This window comes from Hemitrygon akajei, chromosome 22 (genome assembly GCF_048418815.1).
Source record: "Hemitrygon akajei chromosome 22, sHemAka1.3, whole genome shotgun sequence".
Lineage (NCBI taxonomy): Eukaryota > Metazoa > Chordata > Chondrichthyes > Myliobatiformes > Dasyatidae > Hemitrygon > Hemitrygon akajei.
In genome coordinates this window covers 4,366,467-4,389,343 of record NC_133145.1, presented here as the reverse complement: position 1 = coordinate 4,389,343, position 22,877 = coordinate 4,366,467, and the positions used below count along the sequence as shown (strand labels likewise).

General features: G+C 46.4%; 1 protein-coding gene across 4 annotated transcripts in view; it reads right to left on the bottom strand.

The window, feature by feature from the left end:
• Positions 1-6,743: 6,743 nt before the first annotated feature.
• LOC140714942 (jupiter microtubule associated homolog 2-like) overlaps positions 6,744-22,877 on the bottom strand; it is an 81,914-nt gene continuing 65,780 nt past the window's right edge. For 2 of the 4 annotated variants that reach the window (XM_073026627.1, XM_073026628.1), the window contains exon 5: positions 6,744-7,165. In XM_073026627.1, the coding sequence (XP_072882728.1) occupies positions 7,029-7,165 (137 nt within the window). In that variant the 3' untranslated portion in view covers positions 6,744-7,028. The remainder of the gene's footprint in view (positions 7,166-22,877) is intronic. The other 2 variants (XM_073026630.1, XM_073026629.1) reach the window with 2 other exon arrangements.

Sequence of the window (22,877 nt, the reverse complement as noted above, 5' to 3'; positions counted from 1 at the left end):
GAATTCTGAAATGCAACTGACTCCAAGAATTTCAGATAAGGGATTGTGGACCTGTAGTTCCACATACATTAACCCTTTCATTCCCAGAGTCATTCTCATGAACATCCTCTGGACCCCCTCCAATGCCAGCACATCTTTTCTTGCCAGCCCAAAACTGCTCATAATATGCCGAGTGTGGTCTTACTAATAAAAGCATTAGCATCACATCCCATTCTATTCCTTTCGAAATTAATACTACCGTTACATTTGCCATCCTTACTAAAGACTGACTCACCTGACCCTTTAGGGCAGGGGTTGCCAACCTTTATAATGCCATGGACCAATACCATTAAGCAATGCGTCCATGGACTGCAGATTGGGATCCTGTACAAGGACTCCCAAATCCCTTTGTATCTCCAATTTCTGAATGCGCTTCATGTTTAGAAAATTATCTTGGCCTTTATTCTTTCTACCGAAGTAAGAGACCATGCACTTCCCTGTGCACTATTCCATCTGCCATTTCTCTGGATGCTTTCAAGAAGGAGCTAGATAGGTATCTTATGGATAGGGGAATCAAGGGATTATGGGGACAAGGCAGGAACCGGGTATTGATAGTAGATGATCAGCCATGATCTCAAAATGGTGGTGCAGGCTCGAAGGGCCAAATGGTCTACTTCTGCACCTATTGTCTATTCCATGCACTCACCACCCTCTAAGTAAAAAACTTACCCCTGACATCTCTGTACCTACTCCCCAGCACCTTAAACCTGTGTCCTCTTGTGGCAACCATTTCAGCCCTGGGAAAAAGCCTCTGACTACCCACACGATCAATGCCTGTCATCATCTTATACACCTCTATCAGGTCACCTCATCCTCCTTCGCTCCAAGGAGAAAAGGCTGAATTCACTCAACCTATTCTCATAAGGCATGCTCCCCAATCCAGGCAACATCCTTGTAAATCTCCTCTGCATCCTTTCTATGGCGTCGACATCCTTCCTGTAGTGAGGTGACCAGAACTGAGCACAATACTCCAAGTGGGGTCTGACCAGGGTCCTATATAGCTGCAACATTACTTCTTGGCTCCTAAATTCAACTCCATGATTGATGAAGGCCAAAACACCGTATGCCTTCTTAACCACAGAGTCAACCTGCGCAGCTGCTTTGAGTGTCCTATGGATTCAGACCCCAAGATCCCTCTGATCCTCCACACTGCCAAGAGTCTTACCATTAATACTATATTCTGCCATCACATTTGACCTACCAAATGTGGTAGGGTGATGTGGCTCTGATGGTTAAAAAATAAAAACTTTTAAAAAAAGATGATGGGAGAATAGCAATGGCTGGAGCTTCTGGGGCAACTGGGAAGGTGCAGGATAGATACATCCCAAAGATGAAGTAGTATTCTAAAAGGACAATGTGGCAGCTGCAGGTGACAGCATAAAAGCAAAAGAGAAGGTATAAAATACAGCAAAAATTAGTAGGAAGTTAGGGAATTGGGAAGCTGTTAAAAACCAACAGAAAGCAACTAAAAAAAATGAGAAACGATGAAATAGGAAGGTAAACTAGCCAAAAATATCTAAGAGAACACCAAAAGTTTTTCAGATATATAAAGAGTATATAAAAAGGCGAGAGTGGATATTGGACCACTGGAAAATGACACCACAGAGGTAATGAGGGATAGACAAATACTGACAAATTTAATAAGCACTTTGCTTCAGACTTCACTGTGGAAGATACTAGCAGTATGCCAGAAATTCAAGTGGCAGGGGGCAGAAGTGAGTGTAGATGCTGTTACTAATGAGAAGGTGCTTGGGAATCTGAAATTTCTGAAGGTAGTTTAAGTCACCTGGACCAGATGGACTACACTCCAGGTTCTGAAAGAAGTAGCTGAGGAGATTGTGGAAGCATTAGTAACGATCTTTAAAGAATATCTAGATTCCAGAGGACAGGAATATTGCCAGTGTTACTCCACTCTTTAAGGGAGGGAGGTAGAAGAAAGGAAATTATAAGCCAATTAGCTTGCTTTCAGTGGTTGGGAAGATGTTGGAGTTCATTATTAAGGATGCGGTTTCAAAGCACACGATAAAGTGATTTCCTTAAGGGGAAATTTGCCTGACAAATCTGTTGTAATATTTTGAGGAAATAACAGGCAGGATAGACAAAGGAATTGGTGAATGTTGTTTACTTGGATTTTCAGAAGGCCTTTGACAAGGTGCTGCACATGAGGCTGCTAAATAAGACCCCATGGTATTACAGGAAAGATACAGTACTAGCATTAACAGAAGATAGACCGGCAGAAGGCAAAGAATGGAAATTTGCAGATAATACCAAGATAAGTGGAGGGGCAGGGAATCTGCAGAAAGACTTGGACAATTAGACAATAGGTGCAGAAGTAGACCATTCGGCCCTTCGAGCCTGCAACGCCATTTTGAGATCATGGCTGATCATCTACTATCAATACCCAGTTCCTGCCTTGTCCCCATATCCCTTGATTCCCCTAACCATAAGATACCTATCTAGCTCCTTCTTGAAAGCATCCAGAGAATTGGCCTCCACTACCTTCCGAGGCAGTGCATTCCAGACCCCCACAACTCTCTGGGAGAAGTAGTTTTTCCTTAACTCTGTCCTAAATGACCTACCTCTTATTCTCAAACCATGCCCTCTGGTACTGGACTTTCCCAGCATCTGGAACATATTTCCTGCCTCTATCTTGTCCAATCCCTTAATAATCTTATATGTTTCAATCAGATCCCCTCTCAATCTCCTTAATTCCAGCGTGTACAAGCCCAGTCTCTCTAACCTCTCTGCGTAAGACAGTCCAGACATCCCAGGAATTAACCTCGTGAATCTACGCTGCAATTCCTCTACAGCCAGGATGTCCTTCCTTAACCCTGGAGACCAAAACTGTACACAATACTCCAGGTGTGGTCTCACCAAGGCTCTGTACAAATGCAAGAGGATTTCCTTGCTCTTGTACTCAATTCCCTTTGTAATAAAGGCCAACATTCCATTAGCCTTCTTCACTGCCTGCTGCACTTGCTCATTCACCTTCAGTGACTGATGAACAAGGACTCCTAGATCTCTCTGTTCTCCCTTACCTAACTCTACACCGTTCAGATAATAATCTGCCTTCCTGTTCTTACTCCCAAAGTGGATAACCTCACACTTATTCACATTAAACGTCATCTGCCAAGTATCTGCCCACTCACCCAGCCTATCCAAGTCACCCTGAATTCTCCTAACATCCTCATCACATGTCACACTGCCACCCAGCTTAGTATCATCAGCAAATTTGCTGATGTTATTCTCAATGCCTTCATCTAAATCGCTGACGTAAATGGTAAACAGCTGTGGTCCCAATACCGAGCCCTGTGGCACCCCACTAGTCACCACCTGCCATTCCGAGAAACACCGCTACCCTTTACTTTCTATGTGCCAACCAGTTTTCTATCCATGTCAATGTCTTCCCCCCGATGCCCTGAGCTTTGATTTTACCCACCAATCTCCTATGTGGGACCTTATCAAATGCTTTCTGAAAATTGAGGTACACTACATCCACTGGATCTCCCCCCGTCTAACTTCCTGGTTACATCCTCAAAAAACTCCCAACAGATTAGTCAAGCATGATTTACCCTTGGTAAATCCATGCTGGCTCGGCCCAATCCTATCACTGCTATCTAGATATGCCACTATTTCATCTTTAATAATGGACTCTAGCATCTTCCCCACCACCGATGTCAGGCTGACAGGTCGATAGTTCTGTTTCCTCCCTCCCTCCTTTCTTAAAAAGTGGGATAACATTAGCCATTCTCCAATCCTCAGGAACTGATCCTGAATCTGAGGAACATTGGAAAATGATTACCAATGCATCCGCAATTTCCAGGGCCACCTCCTTTAGTACTCTAGGATGCAGACCATCTGGACCTGGGGATTTGTCAGCCTTCAGTCCCATCACCGTTTCCTTCCTAATGTCAATGTTTCATTTCCTCTGTTACCCTATGTCCTTGGCCCATCCATACATCTGGGAGATTGCTTGTGTCTTCCTTAGTGAAGACAGATCTAAAGTACTTATTAAATTCTTCTGCCATTTCTCTGTTTCCCATAACAATTTCACCCAATTCATTCTTCAAGGGCCCAACATTGTTCTTAACTATCTTCTTTCTCCTCACATACCTAAAAAAGCTTTTGCTATCCTCCTTTATATTCCTGGCTAGCTTGCGTTCATACCTCATTTTTTCTCCCCGTATTGTCTTTTTAGTTAAGTTCTGTTGTTCCTTAAAAACTTCCCAATCATCTGTCCTCCCACTCACCTTAGCTCTGTCATACTTCCTTTTTTTTTAATGCTATGCAATCTCTGACTTCCTTTGTCAACCACTGTGGCCCCTTTCCCCCCTTTGAATCCTTCCTTCTCCGGTGTATGAACTGATTTTGCACCTTGTGCATTATTCCCAAGAATACCTGCCATTGCTGTTCCACTGTCTTTTCTGCTAGGATATCCGTCCAGTCAACTTTGGCCAGCTCCTCCCTCATGGCTCCATAGCTTCCCCTGTTCATCTGCAACACTGACACCTCCGAGCTGCCCTTATCCTTCTCAAATTGCAGATAAAAGCTTATTATATTGTGATCACTACCTCCTAATGGCTCCTTTACTGCGAGATCGCTTATCAAATCCTGTTCATTACATAACACTAAATCCAGAATAGCCTTGTCCCTGGTTGGCTCTTGTACAAGCTGTTCCAAGAATGCATCCCGTAGGCACTCTACAAACTCCCTATCCTGTGGTCCAGCACCAACCTGATTCTCCCAGTTCACCTGCATGTTGAAATATCCCATAACTACTGCGACATTACCTTTGCCACATGCCAATGTTAACTCCCTATTCAACTTGCACCTAATATCCATGCTACTGTTTGGTGGCCTGTAGACAACACCCATTTGGGTCCTTTTGCCCTTACTGTTCCTCAGTTCTATCCACACAGACTCCACTTCTCCTGACCCTATGTCCCCCCTTGCAAAGGACTGAATCTCATTCCTCACCAACAGAGGCACCCCACCCCCTCTGCCCACATTTCTGTCCCTACGATAGCACGTATACCCTTGTACATTCATTTCCCAGGTCTGATCTCCCTGCAGCCATGTCTCCGTTATCCCAACAACATCATAGTTACCCATTCGCACCTGAGCTTCAAGCTCATCTGCCTTATTTCTGACACTTCGTGCATTCAGATATAGAATTTTTAGTCCATTTCTCCTCTCTCTGTTTGAATTGCTGCCTATTGTGCTTAACCCAGCTCCCCGAACTCCCATCGGGCTATACGCCCCTAGAATTTTGTTGTCCTTCCTAAATTTACTTATTCTTTCAACACATTTAACTCCATGTTCCGTCAGACCATCCCTCTGTACATGTGTCCTCCTTATCACTTGTTCCGTCTCACCTTTCTCTACTACACACTTAATATTCCGGAACCGTGTAGTCCCCACCTGTCCTTTATTCTTCCTCTCGCTATCCTCTCTCCCATTCTGGATCCCCACCCCCTGCAAGAATGTTAGTACCGCTCCAGTTCAGGTATAAACCGTCCCTTCGGAACAGATCCCACCTTCCCTGGAACAAAGCCCAATTATCTACAAACCTAAAGCCCTCCCTCCTGCACCATCCTCTCAGCCGCGTATTAATCTTTATAAATCTTTCTGTTCCTTGCCTCACTCGCACGTGGCACAGGTAGCAATCCTGAGATTGTTACCCTGGAGGTCCTGCTCTTCAGCTTCGCACCTAACTCCCTGAACTCCCTACGCAGGACCCCCTCACTCATCCTACCCACGTCATTGGTCCCTACATGGACCACAACATCTGGATTCTTGCCCTCCCTCTCGAGAATAACCTGCACCCGATCTGAGATGTCTCGGACCCCGGCACCAGGGAAGCAACATACCATCCGAGACTCCCGATCTTCCCCACAAAATCTTCTATCCGCCCCTGACTATAGAATCCCCTATCAATACCGCTCTCTTCTCTTCCCTCTTCCCCTTCCTAGTCAAGGGTCCAACCTCAGTGCCAGAGACAGGACCACTGCAGCTTGTTCCTGGTAGGTCATCCCCACCAACAGTATCCAAAACGGTATACTTATTGTTGATGGGTACGGCCACAGGGGTGCTCTTCTCTCTCTGTCTGCTCCCCCTGCCTCTCTTGACTGTCACCCATTTGCCTACCTCCTGTCTCTTCGGTGTGACTACCTCCCGATAACTCTTATCTATCTCTGCCTCTGCCTCCCGAATGATCCGTAGTTCATCCAGCTCCTGTTCCAATTCCCTAACTCAGTCTGATAGGAGCTGCAGCTGGATGCACCTATTGCAGGTGTGGTCATCAGGGACAACTGTGTTGACCCTGACCTCCCACATACTGCATACGGAGCACACCACTGCTCTAACCGTCTCCCCCATTACCTGATCCCAGATTAGTCAGAATAAATGAAAAACAGGCTTCTTGCCGAAGTCCTCTTGCACCGAAGCCCACTGAGCCAAAGCCCAGCACTCTGCTCCTGTGCACTCCGCTGCCCGCTCCTGAAAGTGGGTCGCTTTTTAAAGCCCGCGCTCGCCGCTGACGTCACCTGCGCTTGTAGGCCATTCTCTCATCACAACTAGAACAGGCTTTTAAACCCACAATTTACTTCGACTGCACCCATTGCCTGCCACATGCAGCCCAAGTACAATAAGACTATGCTCACACTTGTTTAGTTTGTGCACAAAGGTGTGAAGGATGAAGGCAGTTGTATTTGGAGTATTTTTTTTTATTTGCATCACAAATCACATCCAAATACAAAGTCCAAAATGCCAGAATTAAGTCTGAAGTCACAAGAAAAACAAACACTCAGTACTTTACATCGCAGGGAATAAATGACGCGTGCCTTTTCCAGCAGGCCTCATGTTTTGAGCACCTATGGACCATTCAAATGTAAAGTGCCAATACAAAATGGTGAAGCTCAAAGTTTAATTTTACAATAAAATGAACATTAATTCAATCTGCAGCTGAGATAATGAGGTGAACAGTGGATCTACCCCAGCACAAGGCTAGACACTCCACCAGGTGGGACTTTCTTGGGCCTTAATGATTCAGGTTGAGCAGACTCTGCTGGGCTGGGCACACTCTCTCCTCTCTTTCCCTGGGCTTCCATCTGGGTTTCAGTTTCAGCTGGAGAAGAAAAACAAAAATTAGACTGAGAATTTGTAGTTCTACTTGAATTAAAAAACTTTCAATCCTATTTATTAAACTATGTGAACGATTATACCATCATAGCAGTGCAAAATGAGATGGCAATACACAGCATTCAGGAAGGACAATGCAGAGGGAATTCTACAGAAAAACAAAACCAACAGCATCCACATCCGCTCCAATTTGAAAATCCTTTGGGATTTAGGTATAGTGATATGATGGCACTTCACAAGACAGGTTTACAGAGCAGGAGCTAGCAGTGAGAACTCAAAGTTAAGGAGCAAAAGGAGAGGCGACTTGATAGAAGTGTACAAGAGGCACAGATGCTGTGGAAGCCAGAGACTTTCTTCCAGGACAGAAATGGCTAATGCAGTGGTGAACAGGGTGGGGGTGGATGTCATAGGCAAGTTCTTAACACAGAGGGTGTTTGTGGAACACCTTGCCAGAGGCAGATACATTAGAGGTGATTCCCAACATGGGGTGGTTACCTGTCCTAAGGGGGCATTAGGGAAACTAGAAGTCATTGGGGGCATTCATGAATCTTGGGGGGGGTGAGGGGGAGAAAAAAGGGTTGGCAGTATGCAGCACCCCAACTTGAGACATGAGACCTAATCAACCATTCATAGAGCAGGCACTTTCAAAAAGCCACTGGAAAATAGAAAGAACCATAGCTCTGCAGGCAGCGAGCACTCCTCACAACGTCTGAAACTCGGCAATCTCATCTGACCTTACCCAACCCAACAGACATTATGGGGATGCATAAATTAGTTACCAGGGTGTCCAACAGTTCATCTCAACTCATGCAATTTTACAGTTGATAAGTTAAATACACTCTCAACTTTCTCTACAAATCTACAGAAAACAGGCTGTGCAATGATACAGCGCTGGCCATAACCCAACAGTGAAACAGAGCCAGTGAACCTGTTGACCCAAGGATTGAGGTGTCCAAAGTGACCCTTCTTCATATGTGTGACCAAGAACCATCTTTGGGAATTATGAGACCCTACATGATTGGTCAATCGTGCTAACTAGACTAGTATAAAGGTAGTTTGCTGAACGCCAACCAGACTAACAGATTCCAATCACAAATCCTTGTCATCTTCGCCTCACTGCCCCTTTGCATGTTGCTATCATTGTTCCATCCATCACTGCCGCTGTCAATATTTGATAGGCGTTCCTAGTTGGTGTTTTTATTTTAATTTAGCCCTGTTAATGATGGATAAATATATACGATGCTATCTCCGAGTCTGGAGGCAGTGAGGCCTTTGATTCTAATCCTGTTAGGAAACAGGAACTACAGAAAGTGTGTCAACACAATTTTACACACCTGGTGTATGGTTTTACTCTGTTTCTGTTGGATCAGTGATGCCCCATGTGTCTTACTTGTCATACTACACTAATGAAGCCATGAAACCATCAAGATTGCAGGACCACTTCTGTAAAAGACACCCTGAAAAAGCTACTTCTGGTAATACTGTTCCAGAAGATGAAAGCAATGCTTGAAAAGCATTGCACATTCAAGTCATTTCCCCAAGAAAGCAAAAAATGACCTTGATAGTGGTCTCATTGCTTCTTATAATATTTCCAAAGTGATAGCAATGTGGAAAATATCAGAATTAGTGAAAGATTAATAATGTCTGCTGTATCAGAAGTGCTCACCACTTCACAAAATGGATTCCAGTTTTTTTAAAATCAATTCCTCTGAGTAACAACTCTATAGTTTGTTGCATTGATGAAATAAGTGAAGTCACTGAGAATCAACTATGCACAGAGCCACAAAAAAAAACACAATTTGAAATACAACTGGAAGAGTCAACTGTGCAAGACAGCAAGTCATTACTGATGGCATAAATACGATTTATCAAAAATGGAAAAGTTTTAAGAGATTCTCTTTTGTAAAAAGAGAGAAATCAGAATCAATTTACAATGAGCTCAAAATATATACTGAGAATAGAAGTCTGATTAGGAACATTTTTTATGCAACAGATAGAGCGCCATATATGACAGGTCACCATGCAACTTCAGTGGCATTTATGACAAAAGTCCCAAGTCCATTTGCAATCCATTGTGCAATTCATCTTCAACATCTTGTAGCCAAAAACCTGACTTTTTCCCCAAGCATGGCTCTTGCAAAATATCTATCAAACTTAAAGCTCATCCATTAAATAGCAGAATATTTCACCAGTTATGCCAAGATAATGATGCAGAGTTTGAATGCTTGCTTCTTTACACTGAAGTGCATTACCTGTCAAAAAAAGCCTGCTGTTTAAAGTGTTTCTTTGATCTTTTTGACACTGGTTAACGGAGCAAAAATTCAACAAGAGCTTCGGAACCAAGACTGAACTTTTATGTGAAGATATGGCATACCTAGTCAATCTGTATGACAAAATGAATGTTCTAAATATGAAACAGCAAGGTGGGAATTTCTATTTAATCCAGGCAAAAAGTGCAGTGTCCACCTTTATCAGAAATTTGGAAATATATAAGCAAAACATTGTAGAATATTCTCAGTTTCCCTGCATGGAAAGTGTGGTGAACTACATATACCTGTCTGGACACGCCCCCCTGCTGACTGCTCCTGTGGCTCCTCCCACTGACCCCGGTAGAGTTATTGATGGTGAACTACAGATACCTGTCTGGACTGCTCCTGTGGCTCCTCCCACAGACCCTGGTAGAGTTATTGATGGTGAACTACAGATACCTGTCTGGACTGCTCCTGTGGCTCCTCCCACAGACCCTGGTAGAGTTATTGATGGTGAACTACAGATACCTGTCTGGACACGCCCCTGCTGACTGCTCCTGTGGCTCCTCCCACAGACCCTGGTAGAGTTATTGATGGTGAACTACATATACCTGTCTGGACACGCTCCCCTGCTGACTGCTCCTGTGGCTCCTCCCACTGACCCCGGTAGAGTTATTGATGGTGAACTACATATACCTGTCTGGACTGCTCCTGTGGCTCCTCCCACAGACCCTGGTAGAGTTTGTGGTGAACTACATATACCTGTCTGGACACGCTCCCCTGCTGACTGCTCCTGTGGCTCCTCCCACAGACCCTGGTAGAGTTATTGATGGTGAACTACATATACCTGTCTGGACTGCTCCTGTGGCTCCCACAGACCCTGGTAGAGTTTGTGGTGAACTACATATACCTGTCTGGACTGCTCCTGTGGCTCCCACAGACCCTGGTAGAGTTTGTGGTGAACTACATATACCTGTCTGGACACGCTCCCCTGCTGACTGCTCCTGTGGCTTCTCCCACTGACCCTGGTAGAGTTATTGATGGTGAACTACATATACCTGTCTGGACACGCTCCCCTGCTGACTGCTCCTGTGGCTCCTCCCACAGACCCTGGTAGAGTTTGTGGTGAACTACATATACCTGTCTGGACACGCTCCCCTGCTGACTGCTCCTGTGGCTCCTCCCACAGACCCTGGTAGAGTTATTGATGGTGAACTACAGATACCTGTCCGGACACGCCCCCCTGCTGACTGCTCCTGTGGCTCCTCCCACAGACCCTGGTAGAGTTATTGATGGTGAACTACAGATACCTGTCCGGACACGCCCCCCTGCTGACTGCTCCTGTGGCTCCTCCCACTGACCCCGGTAGAGTTTGTGGTGAACTACAGATACCTGTCTGGACACGCTCCCCTGCTGACTGCTCCTGTGGCTCCTCCCACAGACCCCGGTATAAAGGCGATTGGAGGCACAACCCCGGCCTCAGTCTCCAGGATGTAGTGTGGTGGTCAATTGCTGCTTGTTCTTTCTTCCAGCCAATAAAAGCCTATATCTCGCCTCATGTCTCCGAGAGTTATTGATGGTGCATCAATTTTATTGGCTGGAAGTTTTAAAACATGGAGAGTATTTTACGTCCGGAAAAATTAGACTTGGACCCCCAAGCTCCAGAAGCAGCTCTTGCCTTTGAACTCTGGCTTGCATGCTTCCAATCATACTTGGAAGTGATTCCAGTGACTGAGCCTGCCACAATGCACAAAACCCTCCTTTCCAGAGTCAGTCCAAAAGTATACTCCCTTATCAGGGACCTGCTGACCTACCAAGGGGCACTGGACGCCCTCAAAAGACAGTACCTGTGGCTGGTGAACACTGTCTACGCAAGACTTTGCTTAGCGACGCGGTGACAGCGATCCGGCGAGTCGAGCGGGGAGTTTCTCCGAGCCCTACAGACACTCGTGCGGGCCTGCGACTGCAAGGCACTGACGGCGGAACAACATGCGGAGCTGCTAGTACGAGACGCCTTCGTTACGGGGATCAGGTCAGTGTATGTGCGCCAGCAGCTGCTGGAAAATGCCGATCTTACCTTACGCTCAGTGATCGAGACGGCCGACACGCTGGAGGCTGCTCTGCACAACGCTGACGCTGTCCAGCCGCGCGATCCCCCGCTGGTTCCGTGGACACTGCAGATCCCGCCGCCCGTGAGCGAATCGACCAACGCCGCTGCCAGTCGCAAGTCCACGAGCTCCCCGAAACCGACCACAGCTGTTGCCAGTCACAAGTCCGCACAGTGTTACTTCTGCGGACTCGAAAAGCACCCCCGAAAACGCTGCCCGGCCCAAGAAGCTACCTGCTCCAGCTGCAGGAAGGGCCATTTCGCCAAGGTCTGTAAGTCGGAACCACGAGCAGGGTCGGGCAGCACTGCGTGTGAGGCATGGGGGCTGCCATCTTGCCTGCCCACCTCGTGCGAGACATGGGGGCAGTCATCTTTGTCGGTGCCACCTTGCCCCTGCCTCCAACCCACGGGTGCTTACCGGGCACCAAGATGGCGGTTCAACTCTGGCCTCCGTAAACCTCGACCAAAGCGCCCCACACCAGCTTGCAAGGTCAATGGACATCCTGGTGGAGGGGCACAGGACTAGCTGCCTGTTTGACACGGGCAGCACTGAGAGTTTTATTAACCTGGACACGGTGCAACGCTGTGGACTTGTGACACGGCCGGTAAGCCAGAGGGTCACCATGGCTTCTGGGTCGCATTCCACAGACATCTGGGGGGGTTGTGTAGCGACATTGGTGGTGCAGGGCACAGAATATCGGGACTTTGCGCTACTGGTCATGCCTCAACTGTGCGCACCTGTGCTATTGGGGCTGGACTTCCAGAGCCACCTCTAAAGTGTGACTATGGCAAATGACGGGCCCCTCCCACCACTCACTGTCAGGAATCCTCAGTTTGGTGGGACTTCGTCATATACCCCGCTACTGACCACACACACACACCGACCCACACATCCCACCCAGCACCATGCCGACAGCTGCGCTACTGACACCACTTGCAGCCTCTCCACCCTCAAGATCCCTCCCCCACCGCTGTTCGCCAACCTGACCCCCGACTGTAAACCTGAGGCAACTAAAAGCAGGAGGTACAGCGCGGGGGACAGGGCCTTCATTCAGTCGGAGGTGCAGCGGCTGCTCAGAGAGGGGATCACTGAGCCAAGCACAAGTCCTTGGAGGGCCCAGGTGGTTGTTGTTCGGACCGGGCAGAAAAATAGGATGGTTGTGGACTATAGCCAGACCATCAATAAGTTCACGCAGCTTGACGCGTACCCCCTACCCCGCATCACGGATATGGTCAACCAGATAGCTCAGTACAAGGTGTACTCGACAATAGATCTGAAATCCGCTTACCACCAGCTCCCCATCCGCCCAGAGGACCGCCCCTACACCGCCTTCGAGGCGGGCGGCAGGCTCTATCACTTCCTGCGCGTCCCCTTCGGTGTCACAAATGGTGTCTGTCTTCCAGAGGGAAATGGACCGGATGGTGGACCAGTGCCAACTGAAGGCCACATTTCCCTATCTAGATAATATCACCATCTGTGGTCACGACTGGCCGGATCACAACGCCAACCTCCAATGATTTTTCCAAGTGTCCAAAGCCCTGAACCTTACTAATAACAGGGACAAGTGTGTGTTCGGAACCACCCGACTCGCTATCCTTGGGTATGTCGTGGAGAACGAGGTCATTGGCCCTGATCCAGACCGTATGCGCCCCCTGTTAGAACTCCCTCCTCCCAACACCCTCAGAGCCCTCAGACGGTGCCTGGGCTTCTTTTCCTATTACGCCCAATGGGTCCCCTATTATGCAGACAAGGCCCGCCCCCTGGTCAAGTCTACCACATTTCCCCTCTCTGCGGAGGCCCGCACGGCCTTCAGCCGCATTAAAGGGGACATTGCCAAAGCAACGATGCATGTGGTGGACGAGACCATTCCCTTCCAAGTAGAGAGTGACGCCTCCGATTTCGCGCTGGCTGCTACCCTCAATCAGGCAGGCAGGCCAGTAGCATTCTTCTCTCGTACCCTTCAAGGCCCTGAAATTCGGCACTCCGTGGTGGAGAAAGAAGCCCAGGCCATAGCGGAAGCTATTAGGCACTGGAGGCACTATCTCGCCAGCAAAAGGTTCACCTTGCTGATCGACCAACGCTCAGTTGCGTTCATGTTCAGCAACCAACAGCGGGGCAAAATCAAAAATGATAAAATTTTGCGGTGGAGAATACAACTCTCCACCTACAACTATGATATCCTGTACCGGCCTGGAAGGCTCAATGAGCCCCCTGATGCCCTATCCCGGGGAGCATGTGCCAGCGCGCAGCTCGACGCCCTTCATGCAGATCTTTGCCACCCGGGGGTCACCCAATTTTACCATTTTGTGAAAGCCCGGAATCTGCCTTACTCCCTTGAGGACATCAGGACGATGACCAGGGACTGCCAAGTCTGCGCTGAGTGCAAACCGCACTTCTACCATCCTGACAAGGCGCAACTTATCAAGGCCACCCGCCCCTTTGAGCAACTGAGTGTTGACTTTAAGGGCCCCCTTCCCTCCACCGACCGCAATGTCTACTTCAACATTATCGACGAGTACTCACGGTTCCCCTTTGCCATCCCCTGCCCTGACACCACTGCCACGTCCGTCATAAAAGCCCTGCGCCAGCTCTTCACTGTTTGGATATCCCTGCTATATCCACAGTGATAGAGGGTCTTCCTTTATGAGTGACAAGCTGCGCCAGTACCTGCTGGCTAGGGGCATTGCAACTAGTAGGGCCACAAGCTATAATCCCCGGGGAAATGGACAGATGGAGAGGGAGAATGCCACAGTGTGGAAGGCCACACTTTTAGCCCTCAAGTCAAAAGGGATTGCCGGTCTCTCGCTGGCAGGAGGTCCTCCCCGAGGACCTATCCGCTATCCTCCACTCCATCCGCTCCCTGTTATGTACGTCCATCAATGCCACCCCTCACGAGTGCCTATTCTCTTTTCCCAGGAAGTCTGCCACTGGGACCACCCTACCAGCTTGGCTGACATCCCCAGGGCCAGTGCTGCTCCGGTAACATGCGAGGAGCAATAAATACTCCCCGCTGGTCGAGAGGGTTCACCTACTACATGCGAACCACAAGTATGCCTACGTGGTCTTACCTGATGGGCAGGAGGACACGGTCTCCGTCCGCGACCTGGCACCCGCAGGAGCAGCAGACCACTACCCCGAACACTCCACGGTAACTATGAACCCTGTACCCGAGGTGACACTGCGCACACCAAGCCCTACACAGACTCCTCACGACACTCCCATACCGGGCGTCTCGCAAACGCATATACCAGGCGCCTCGCACATGCATGAGGGATCACTGACGCCTAGTGGGCTGACACCTCCAGTTAGGCCGGAACCAGCACAACCACTGTCTCCAGTGCAATCACCACCGTCACTGGTGCAATCACAGCCGGTGCTACGTAGATCGCAGTGACAGATTCGACCACCTGATAGACTTAATCTGTAAATATACTTGTCAGAAACTTCGCCCCATGGGGACTCTCTTTTAAAACAAAGGGGGGGTGAATGTGGTGAACTACATATACCTGTCTGGACATGCCCCCCTGCTGACTGCTCCTGTGGCTCCTCCCACGGACCCCGGTATAAAGGCGATTGGAGACACAGCCCCGGCCTCAGTCTCCAGGATGTAGTGTGGTGGTCACTTGCTGCTTGTTCTTTCTTCCAGCCAATAAAAGCCTATATCTCACCTCATGTCTCCGAGAGTTATTGATGGTGCATCAGAAAGTATGGCACCATCTTTCACAGACGGTGATTTGCTAGAGTAATGCTTATACCTACAGCTACTGAAGGATTTTCAGAATTGATTTAAGGATTTGAATGATCTGGAAATTACAGACTGGGTAATTAATCCATCTCTTTGCAAAGTAGAACAGGAAGAGAGCTTGCAAGAAAAAGTTATTGAAATTCAGAATGAAGAAGCAAAAATGTCAGCTTTTCTGGTATGTGGCTAGACTGCTGTATAAGTGCTTTAGGGGTGTGTTGGGCTTAAAAAGGTTGGGAAACAGTGCATTAGGGGCATTTAAGAAACTCAATGCACATAATGATAGAAATGGAGGACAAGTTTTTAGTGTTAGATTAAAATCTTAGAGTAAGTTTAAAGATTGACTCTACATTGTGGCCCATTATCTACGTATGAAACTCTGAACCTACTGCCATAAGGGGGACACATGGAGTTTTAATAGAATCTTTCCCCCTGAGCAAAGACTGGAGTGTCCAGGATATAACTGTTACAAATTTTTTTAAAAATCATAGGCCCTCTGGTCTATCTGAAAGAAGAGACAAGGAGATTTTGGGCCATTACTGCACCACATCCTTCTGCAACTGGGATAAGTTGAGAACAGAAACTGTTTGGACACTTGCACAAGAACTGAACCAGCCATGGATACAGAACCTGGGGTAAAATGTAGAAAGCGTCCTAAAGGCACATTGGCAACAGCTTAACCGCTTGACTGGATTTTGTATCACCATTTCCAGGAACCAGAGGTAAAACCATCTGGCTTAAGTCACAGTCAAACCAATCACTTGGTTGAATGTGCTTACTTTGGTTAAGATATCCAAGTGTGCATCTAGCTAAACATTTACTAGGCAAAGCATTTGGGATTACCTGGGTCAGTGAGTTTAAAGGATTAGGACTGTGCATACTATTAGCAAACAGGATTGTTGAATGAGATGGTACTTTTGGATTAAAGAAATTTAGTCAAGTAATCTTGTCTCCAGTTCTCTCACCCATCCAAATCCACAGAACTTATTGAATGGATAATGCTTAATATACAATACAGACTCACAATGAATGCCACGACGGAAAAGGAGAACTTGCTTCAATGTCAGATGTGGGTTTGGCTGATTATACACAAGCTAGTGCAGAAAGTTGATCGGAATTTCATCAGAATTTAAAAGTTTTTAAAAGTATGGTTAAAACTTTGGGGGGGGGGGGGAGAGAAGGAGGCAAGGATGGAAACACAAGGTATAAATAAAGATGAGGTGTGAGAGGGAAAAGTAGTCTGTGATAGGCTTGGGACCAAGATTGTTCAGGTTGGAAATGCTGACAGGAGCCCCAAGAGCTACTGGTGAATGATAGTATGATAGTCAACCTTGCCTGTTCTGTCCTGGAAAGTATAAATAGAGGGAGGTGAATCAGGCTAGCAGAGATTAGCACTGGAATGGGAGCTGAAGAACCAAACAGCTGCTGGAAATCTGTTGAGCGGTGATCACAAAGTGGGGAATATCAAATATGGAGTGGGAAGTCTCATCTGAGCAAAGGATCCAGAGAAACTGGGAGAATGAAACAGATTACTTGCAGAATGCAAGGTCGGAGATGGTGTAGTCATGTTGTGGGAATCTGCGGGCTTGTATGGCAGCCAGAGGTCATGGTACACATTGGTACCAATGACACTGCAGGACCTCTACCCCTCTCCTGCCTAGAAGTTTAGGGAGTTAGGAAGGAAGCTGAACAGCAGGACCTCCAAGATGGTAATCTCTGGATTACTCCCAGTGCCATGAGATAGAGAAGGTCAGAACAGGAAGATAGTGCAGATGAATGAGTGGCTGAGGAGATGGTGCAGGAGCCAGGGTTTCAAGTTCTTGGACCATGGAATCTTTTCTAGGGAAAGGGGGTTTGCTAATTCTATTGGGAAGGGTTTAAACTAGATTTTCAGGTGGGTGGGAACTGGTGAAGAGGCAGAGGATGGGTTGGTTGGCATACAAGTAGTGACAGCTTGTAGACTGTTTATGAGGAAAGATTGGGCAGATGATAGAGCAAAGAAGCGCTCAGCCAGATGGTTTGAGGTGTCTTATTTTAATGCAAGGAGCAAGATGGACGAACATAGGGTGGGGATCAAAACGTGGAACTATGATGTTGTGGCCATTACAGAGACTTGGATGACTTAGGCAGGAATGGTTTTAGATGTTTTAAGTAGTACAGAGAAGGCTGTAAAAAGGTGAAAGAGTGGCATTGCTGATCAGGGATAGTATCATGGCTACAAAAAAGGAGGCAGTCATGGAGGGATTGCCAACTAAGTCACTCTGGGTTGAAGTCAGAGGCAACAAGTACTGGGTGTTTTTTTTCTTAAAAATAGACCCCCCCCCCCCATAGTAACAGAGACATTGAGCAGACAGGGAAGCAGATTCTGGAACAGTGCAATAATAGGGTTGTTGTTATGGGTGACTTTAACTTTCCTAATATCGATTGGCATTTCCTTAGAGCAAGGGTTTTAGATGGAGTGGAGTTTGTTTGTGTGTTCAGGAAGGTTTCCTGACACAATATGTAGATAAGCCAACTAGGCTGTACTTGATCTAGTACTGGGAAATGAACCTGGTCAGGTGTCATATCTCTCCATGGGAGAGCATTTTGGAGGTAGTGATCATAATCTCCTTTACTGTAGTGCTAGAGAGGGATAAGAGCAGAATTTGGGAAAACATTTAATTGGGGTAGGTAGGGGGAGAATATGATGCTATTAGGCAGGAACTTGGGGGACACAAACTGGGAGCAGATGTTCTCAGGGAAATGCATGGCAAGAATATGGCAAATATTCAGGGAACATTTGCATGGCATTCTGCATAGGTATGTTCCATTGAGGCAGGGAGAGGATGGTAGGGTTACAGAACCATGGGGTACAAAGGATGTAAAAAATCTATATAAGAAAAGCTTACAGAAGGTTCAAGAAACTAGATACTGTTAGAGCTCTAGAAAAATTACAAGGATGCTAGGAAGGAGCTCAAGAATGAAATTAGAAGAGGTATAAAGAGCCATGGAAAGGCCTTGGCGAGCAGGATTAAAGAAAACCCCAAGGCATTCTACAAGTATGTGAAGAGCAAGAGGATGAGCTGTGTGAGAATAGGACCAATCAGGAGCGAGAGTGGAAACGGGCATAGAGTCGCGGAGGTAGCAGAGGTACTTAATTAATTCTTTGCTTTAGTGTTCACCAGTGAAAAGCACCTTGACAATTGTGGGGATGACTTAGAGCGAACTGAAACACTTAAGTGTATAGACATTAAGAAAGAGGATGTGCTGGAGCTTTTCAGAAGTATCAAGTTAGACAAGTCTCTGGGACCGGCTACTGTGGGAAGCAAGGGAGGAGATTGCCGAGCCTCTAGCGATGATCTTTGCACCATCAATAGGGACAGGAGAAGTACCAGAGGATTGGAAGGTTGCATATGTTGTTCCCTTGTTCAAGAAAGAGTAAAATAACCCAGGAAATTATAGACCAGTGAATCTTACTTCAGCGGTGGGCAGGTTATTGGAGAAGATACCAAGAGGCAGGATTTATGATACTTTGGAGACACACAACCCGATTAGGGATAGTCAGCATAGCTTTGTAATGCCTTGAGCATGATTGAATTATTTGAGGATGTAACAAAACACACCGATGAAGGTAGAGCAGATGTGGTGTATCTGGATTTCAGAAAGGCATTTCACAAGGTTCCCGATGTGAAGCTCATTCAGAAAGTAATGAGGCATGAGATCCAAGGAGACCATGCCTTGTGGAATCAGAATTGGCTTGCCCAGAGAAAGCAAAGGGTGGTTGGAGATGGTTTATATTCTGCATGGAGGTCAGTGACCATGGGGATCTATTCTGGCACCCCTCCTGAGATTTTTTATAAGTGACTCGGATGAGGAAGTAGAAGGGTAGGTTAGTAAGTTTGCGATGTTGTGGATAGTCTGGAGGATTGTCAGAGGTTACATGAGGACGTCAATAGGATGCAGAACTGGGCTAGGAAATGGCAGATGGAGTTCAACCCAGGTAAGTGTGAGGTGGCTCATTTCAGTACGTCAAATCAATGGCAGAATATAGTATTAATGGTAAGACTCTTGGCATTGTGGAGGATCAGCAAGATCTTGAGGTCCGTGTCCATATGACACTCAAAGCTGCTGTGCATTGTTAAGGCTGAATATGGTGAGTTGGCCTTCATCAACCATGGGATTGAGTTCAAGAGCAATGAGGTAATGTTACAGCAATACCAGATCTTAGTTAGACCCGACTTGGAGTACTGTGTTCAGTTCCGGTCACCTCATTACAGGAAGGATGTGGATGCTATAGAAAGACTGCAGAAGATATTTATAAGGATGTTGCCTGGATTGGAGGGCATTCCTTATGAGAATAGACTGAGTGAACTTGGTCTTTCCTCCTTGGAGTGATGGAGGTTGAGAGGCATTGATCATGTGCATAGCCAGAGGCTCTTTTCCCCCCAGGGCTAACATGAGAGGGCATAGTTTTAGGGTGTTTGGAAGTAGGTACGGGGGGGGGGGGGGGGGGGAGAGAGAGAAAAAGGGTGTCAGAGGTAGATTTTCCCCACACAGAGTGGTGGGTGTGTGGAATGCACTGCCAGCAAAGATGGTAGAGACGGATACAATAGGTCTTTTAAGAGACTCTTAGATAGGTACATGGAGCTTAGAAAGAGCTCTGTGCAGTAGGGAAGTTCTAGGCAGCTTCTAGAGTAGGTCAGATTGTCAACACAACATTGTGGGCCAAAGGGCCTGTAACATGTGGTAAATTTTCTATGTTCAGAGTCAGGTGGGAACTGAGCAGGTATGGTTCAAACCAGCCCAGATGGACTGAAAGGTCTGGTTAGCCTTTATTAAAGTGAACAGCCCTCAGACTATTCTGGTGTGGAACTGAGGTGGTCAAGCACTGGATGGATACATTGATAATGAGCAGAATGGAAGCAAGAACCTTCCAGCAACTTTGGAAACTACAAAGGCAGAGGACAAAGGAGTCAAGCACATAAACAGGAAAGGGCAGGGCAGAAGGAGAAACCAGAGTCTCAGAAGGACAAGTTATGGGACAAGAGCAGGCTGAAGCAATGAGCATACCAGGAAATGAGGATATGAAGAGGGGGACATTTTTCAAATAGAATGTAGAATATTATAGCACAGTAACAGGCCAGTCTGCCCACAATGTTGTGCCAAGCTAGCTGAAAAGTAAATCAAAAACACCCAAACACTAATCCCCATCTACACCATGTCCATATCCCTCCATCTTCCTTGCATCCATGTGCCTATCCAAACTTCACTTAAAAGCCTCCAATGTATTTGCCTCTACCACCATGCCAGGCGATTTATTCCATGCATCCACAATTCGAGTGGAAAAAAACAACTTGCCCTCACATCCCACTTAAACCTACCCACTCTCACCTTCAATGCATGCCCTCCAGCATTAAGATATTTCAGCCCTGAGAAACAGATACCCCTATCTCTGCCTCTCAATCTGGTGAACCCCCCAGATCTGCCATCAGCCTCTGGTGCTCCAGGGTAAACAACGTGTTTATCCAGCCTCTCATGATAGCACATGCTCTGTAAATCAGGTAACATCCTGATAAACCTCTTCTGCACCCTCTAAAGCCTCAATATCCTTCCCATAGTGGAGCAACCAGAACTATATGCAAAACTCTAAACTCTAAATGTGGTCTAATCTAACCAAAGTTGCAACTTAACCCACTATAGTTCATAGCTTTCCGTGAACTATGAACTTGGATCCCAAAGATCACCCTGCTCAGCAATACTGTCTTCTTGCATTTGCCCTACCAAGGTATAACACCTCCCATTGATCTGGGCTAAATTCCATCTGCCATTTCTCTGCCCACTTTTGTAACTGATCTACATCGTGCTGTATTTTTGCCAGTCTTCTACACTATCCACAACTTCACCAATCTTGGTATCATCTGCATATTTACTAACCCATCTAAATTTTCATCCAGGTCATTTAACATACATCACAAACAGTACAGTTCCCTGTGGAACATTACTAAATACAGACCAGCTTGATTAAGTCCCTTCAACCACCCTGTCTAAAATGCATGAGCCAATTCTGAATCCAAACAGCCAATTTGCTGCGCATCCCATGCACCTTAATCTTCTGGACAAAGTCCCATCAAATACCTTACTAAAATCCAAGTAGACAATATCCACTAGTATACCCTACCCTCAATCTCCATCACCTTGTCAAAAGACTAAATCAAGTTGGTAAGGCACGATCTGCCATGCACAAAGCCACGCTGGCTCTACCTGATTAGGCCATAGGTTTCCAAACACTCATATATCCTATCCCCAAGAATATTCATTACAATTTCCTTACAACTAACGTGAAATTCATCAGAATATGCAAAGGGTCTACGTGAGATGCAAAGGGACTAGGGAGTCCTTGTGCAGAACACCCCAAAAGTCAACTTGCAGGTTGAGTCGGTGGTGAGGAAGGTAAATGCAATGTTAGCATTCATTGCAAGAGGTCTAGAATACAAGAGCAAGGATGTGATGCTGAGGCTTTATAAACTACTGGCAAGGCCTCACCTCAAGTATTGTGAACAGTTTTTGGCTCCTAATGCAAAAGATGTGCTGGCATTGGAGAGGGTCCGGAGGAGGTTCACAAGATTGATTCTAGGAATGAAAGGGCTATCATATGAAGAACACTTGATAGCTCTGGGTCTGTACTTGCTGGAATTTAGAAGAATGAGGGGATGGGGATCTTATTGAAACCCGTTTGAATGTTGAAAGGCTTAAACAGTAAATATCGAAAGGATGTTTCCCCATGCTGAGGGAGTCTAGAACAAGGGGGCATGGCCTCAGGACATAGGGGCTTCCATTTAAAACAGAAGTGTGGAGAAATTTCTTTAGCCAGAGAGTGGAGAAATTGTGGAATTTGATACCACAAGCAGCTGTGGAGGCCGAGTCTTTGGGTGTATTTAAGGCAGAGCTTGATAGGTTCTTGATTGGACATGGCATCAAAGATTACGGGGAGAAGGCCAGGGAGTGGAGCCAAGGAGGGGGTGAAAAAGGATCAGCCATGATTGAATGGCAGAGCAGACTCAATGGGCCAAATGGCCCAATTCTGCTCATGCCTTTTGATCTATAGTTCCCAGGATTTTCCCTTGCTCCCTTTTTAAATAGAAATACATTAGCCATCCACTAGTCCTGCTGCAGGGAGGTTATAGAAAGAGCTCATTTAATTGTGCAATTCCAGATGAGGTAATAGACTGCTCCACAAGAAATGTTCATTTATAGTGCCTATAAAAAGTATTCACTCCCCCAGAAGTTTTGTTTTTTTAATATAAACACCATCACAGTGGATTCAATTTGGCTTTTTTGACACTGATAACAGAAAGACTCATGTTTTCACTTTGACAACTCTACAGAGTAATCCAAATTAGAAATATAAAACAAAATTTGATTGCCAAGTACTCACACCCTTTAATATGACACCAAATCACCACTTGTGTAGCCAATTGGCTTTAGAAGTCACATAATTAGTTAAGGTGTCCTATATATAGATATACCTGTGTGCAGTTGTGTTTCAATTGCTTGTAGTAAAAATACACCTGTATCTGGAAAGGTCCAACTCTGATGAGTCAGTATCCTGGCAAAAACTAC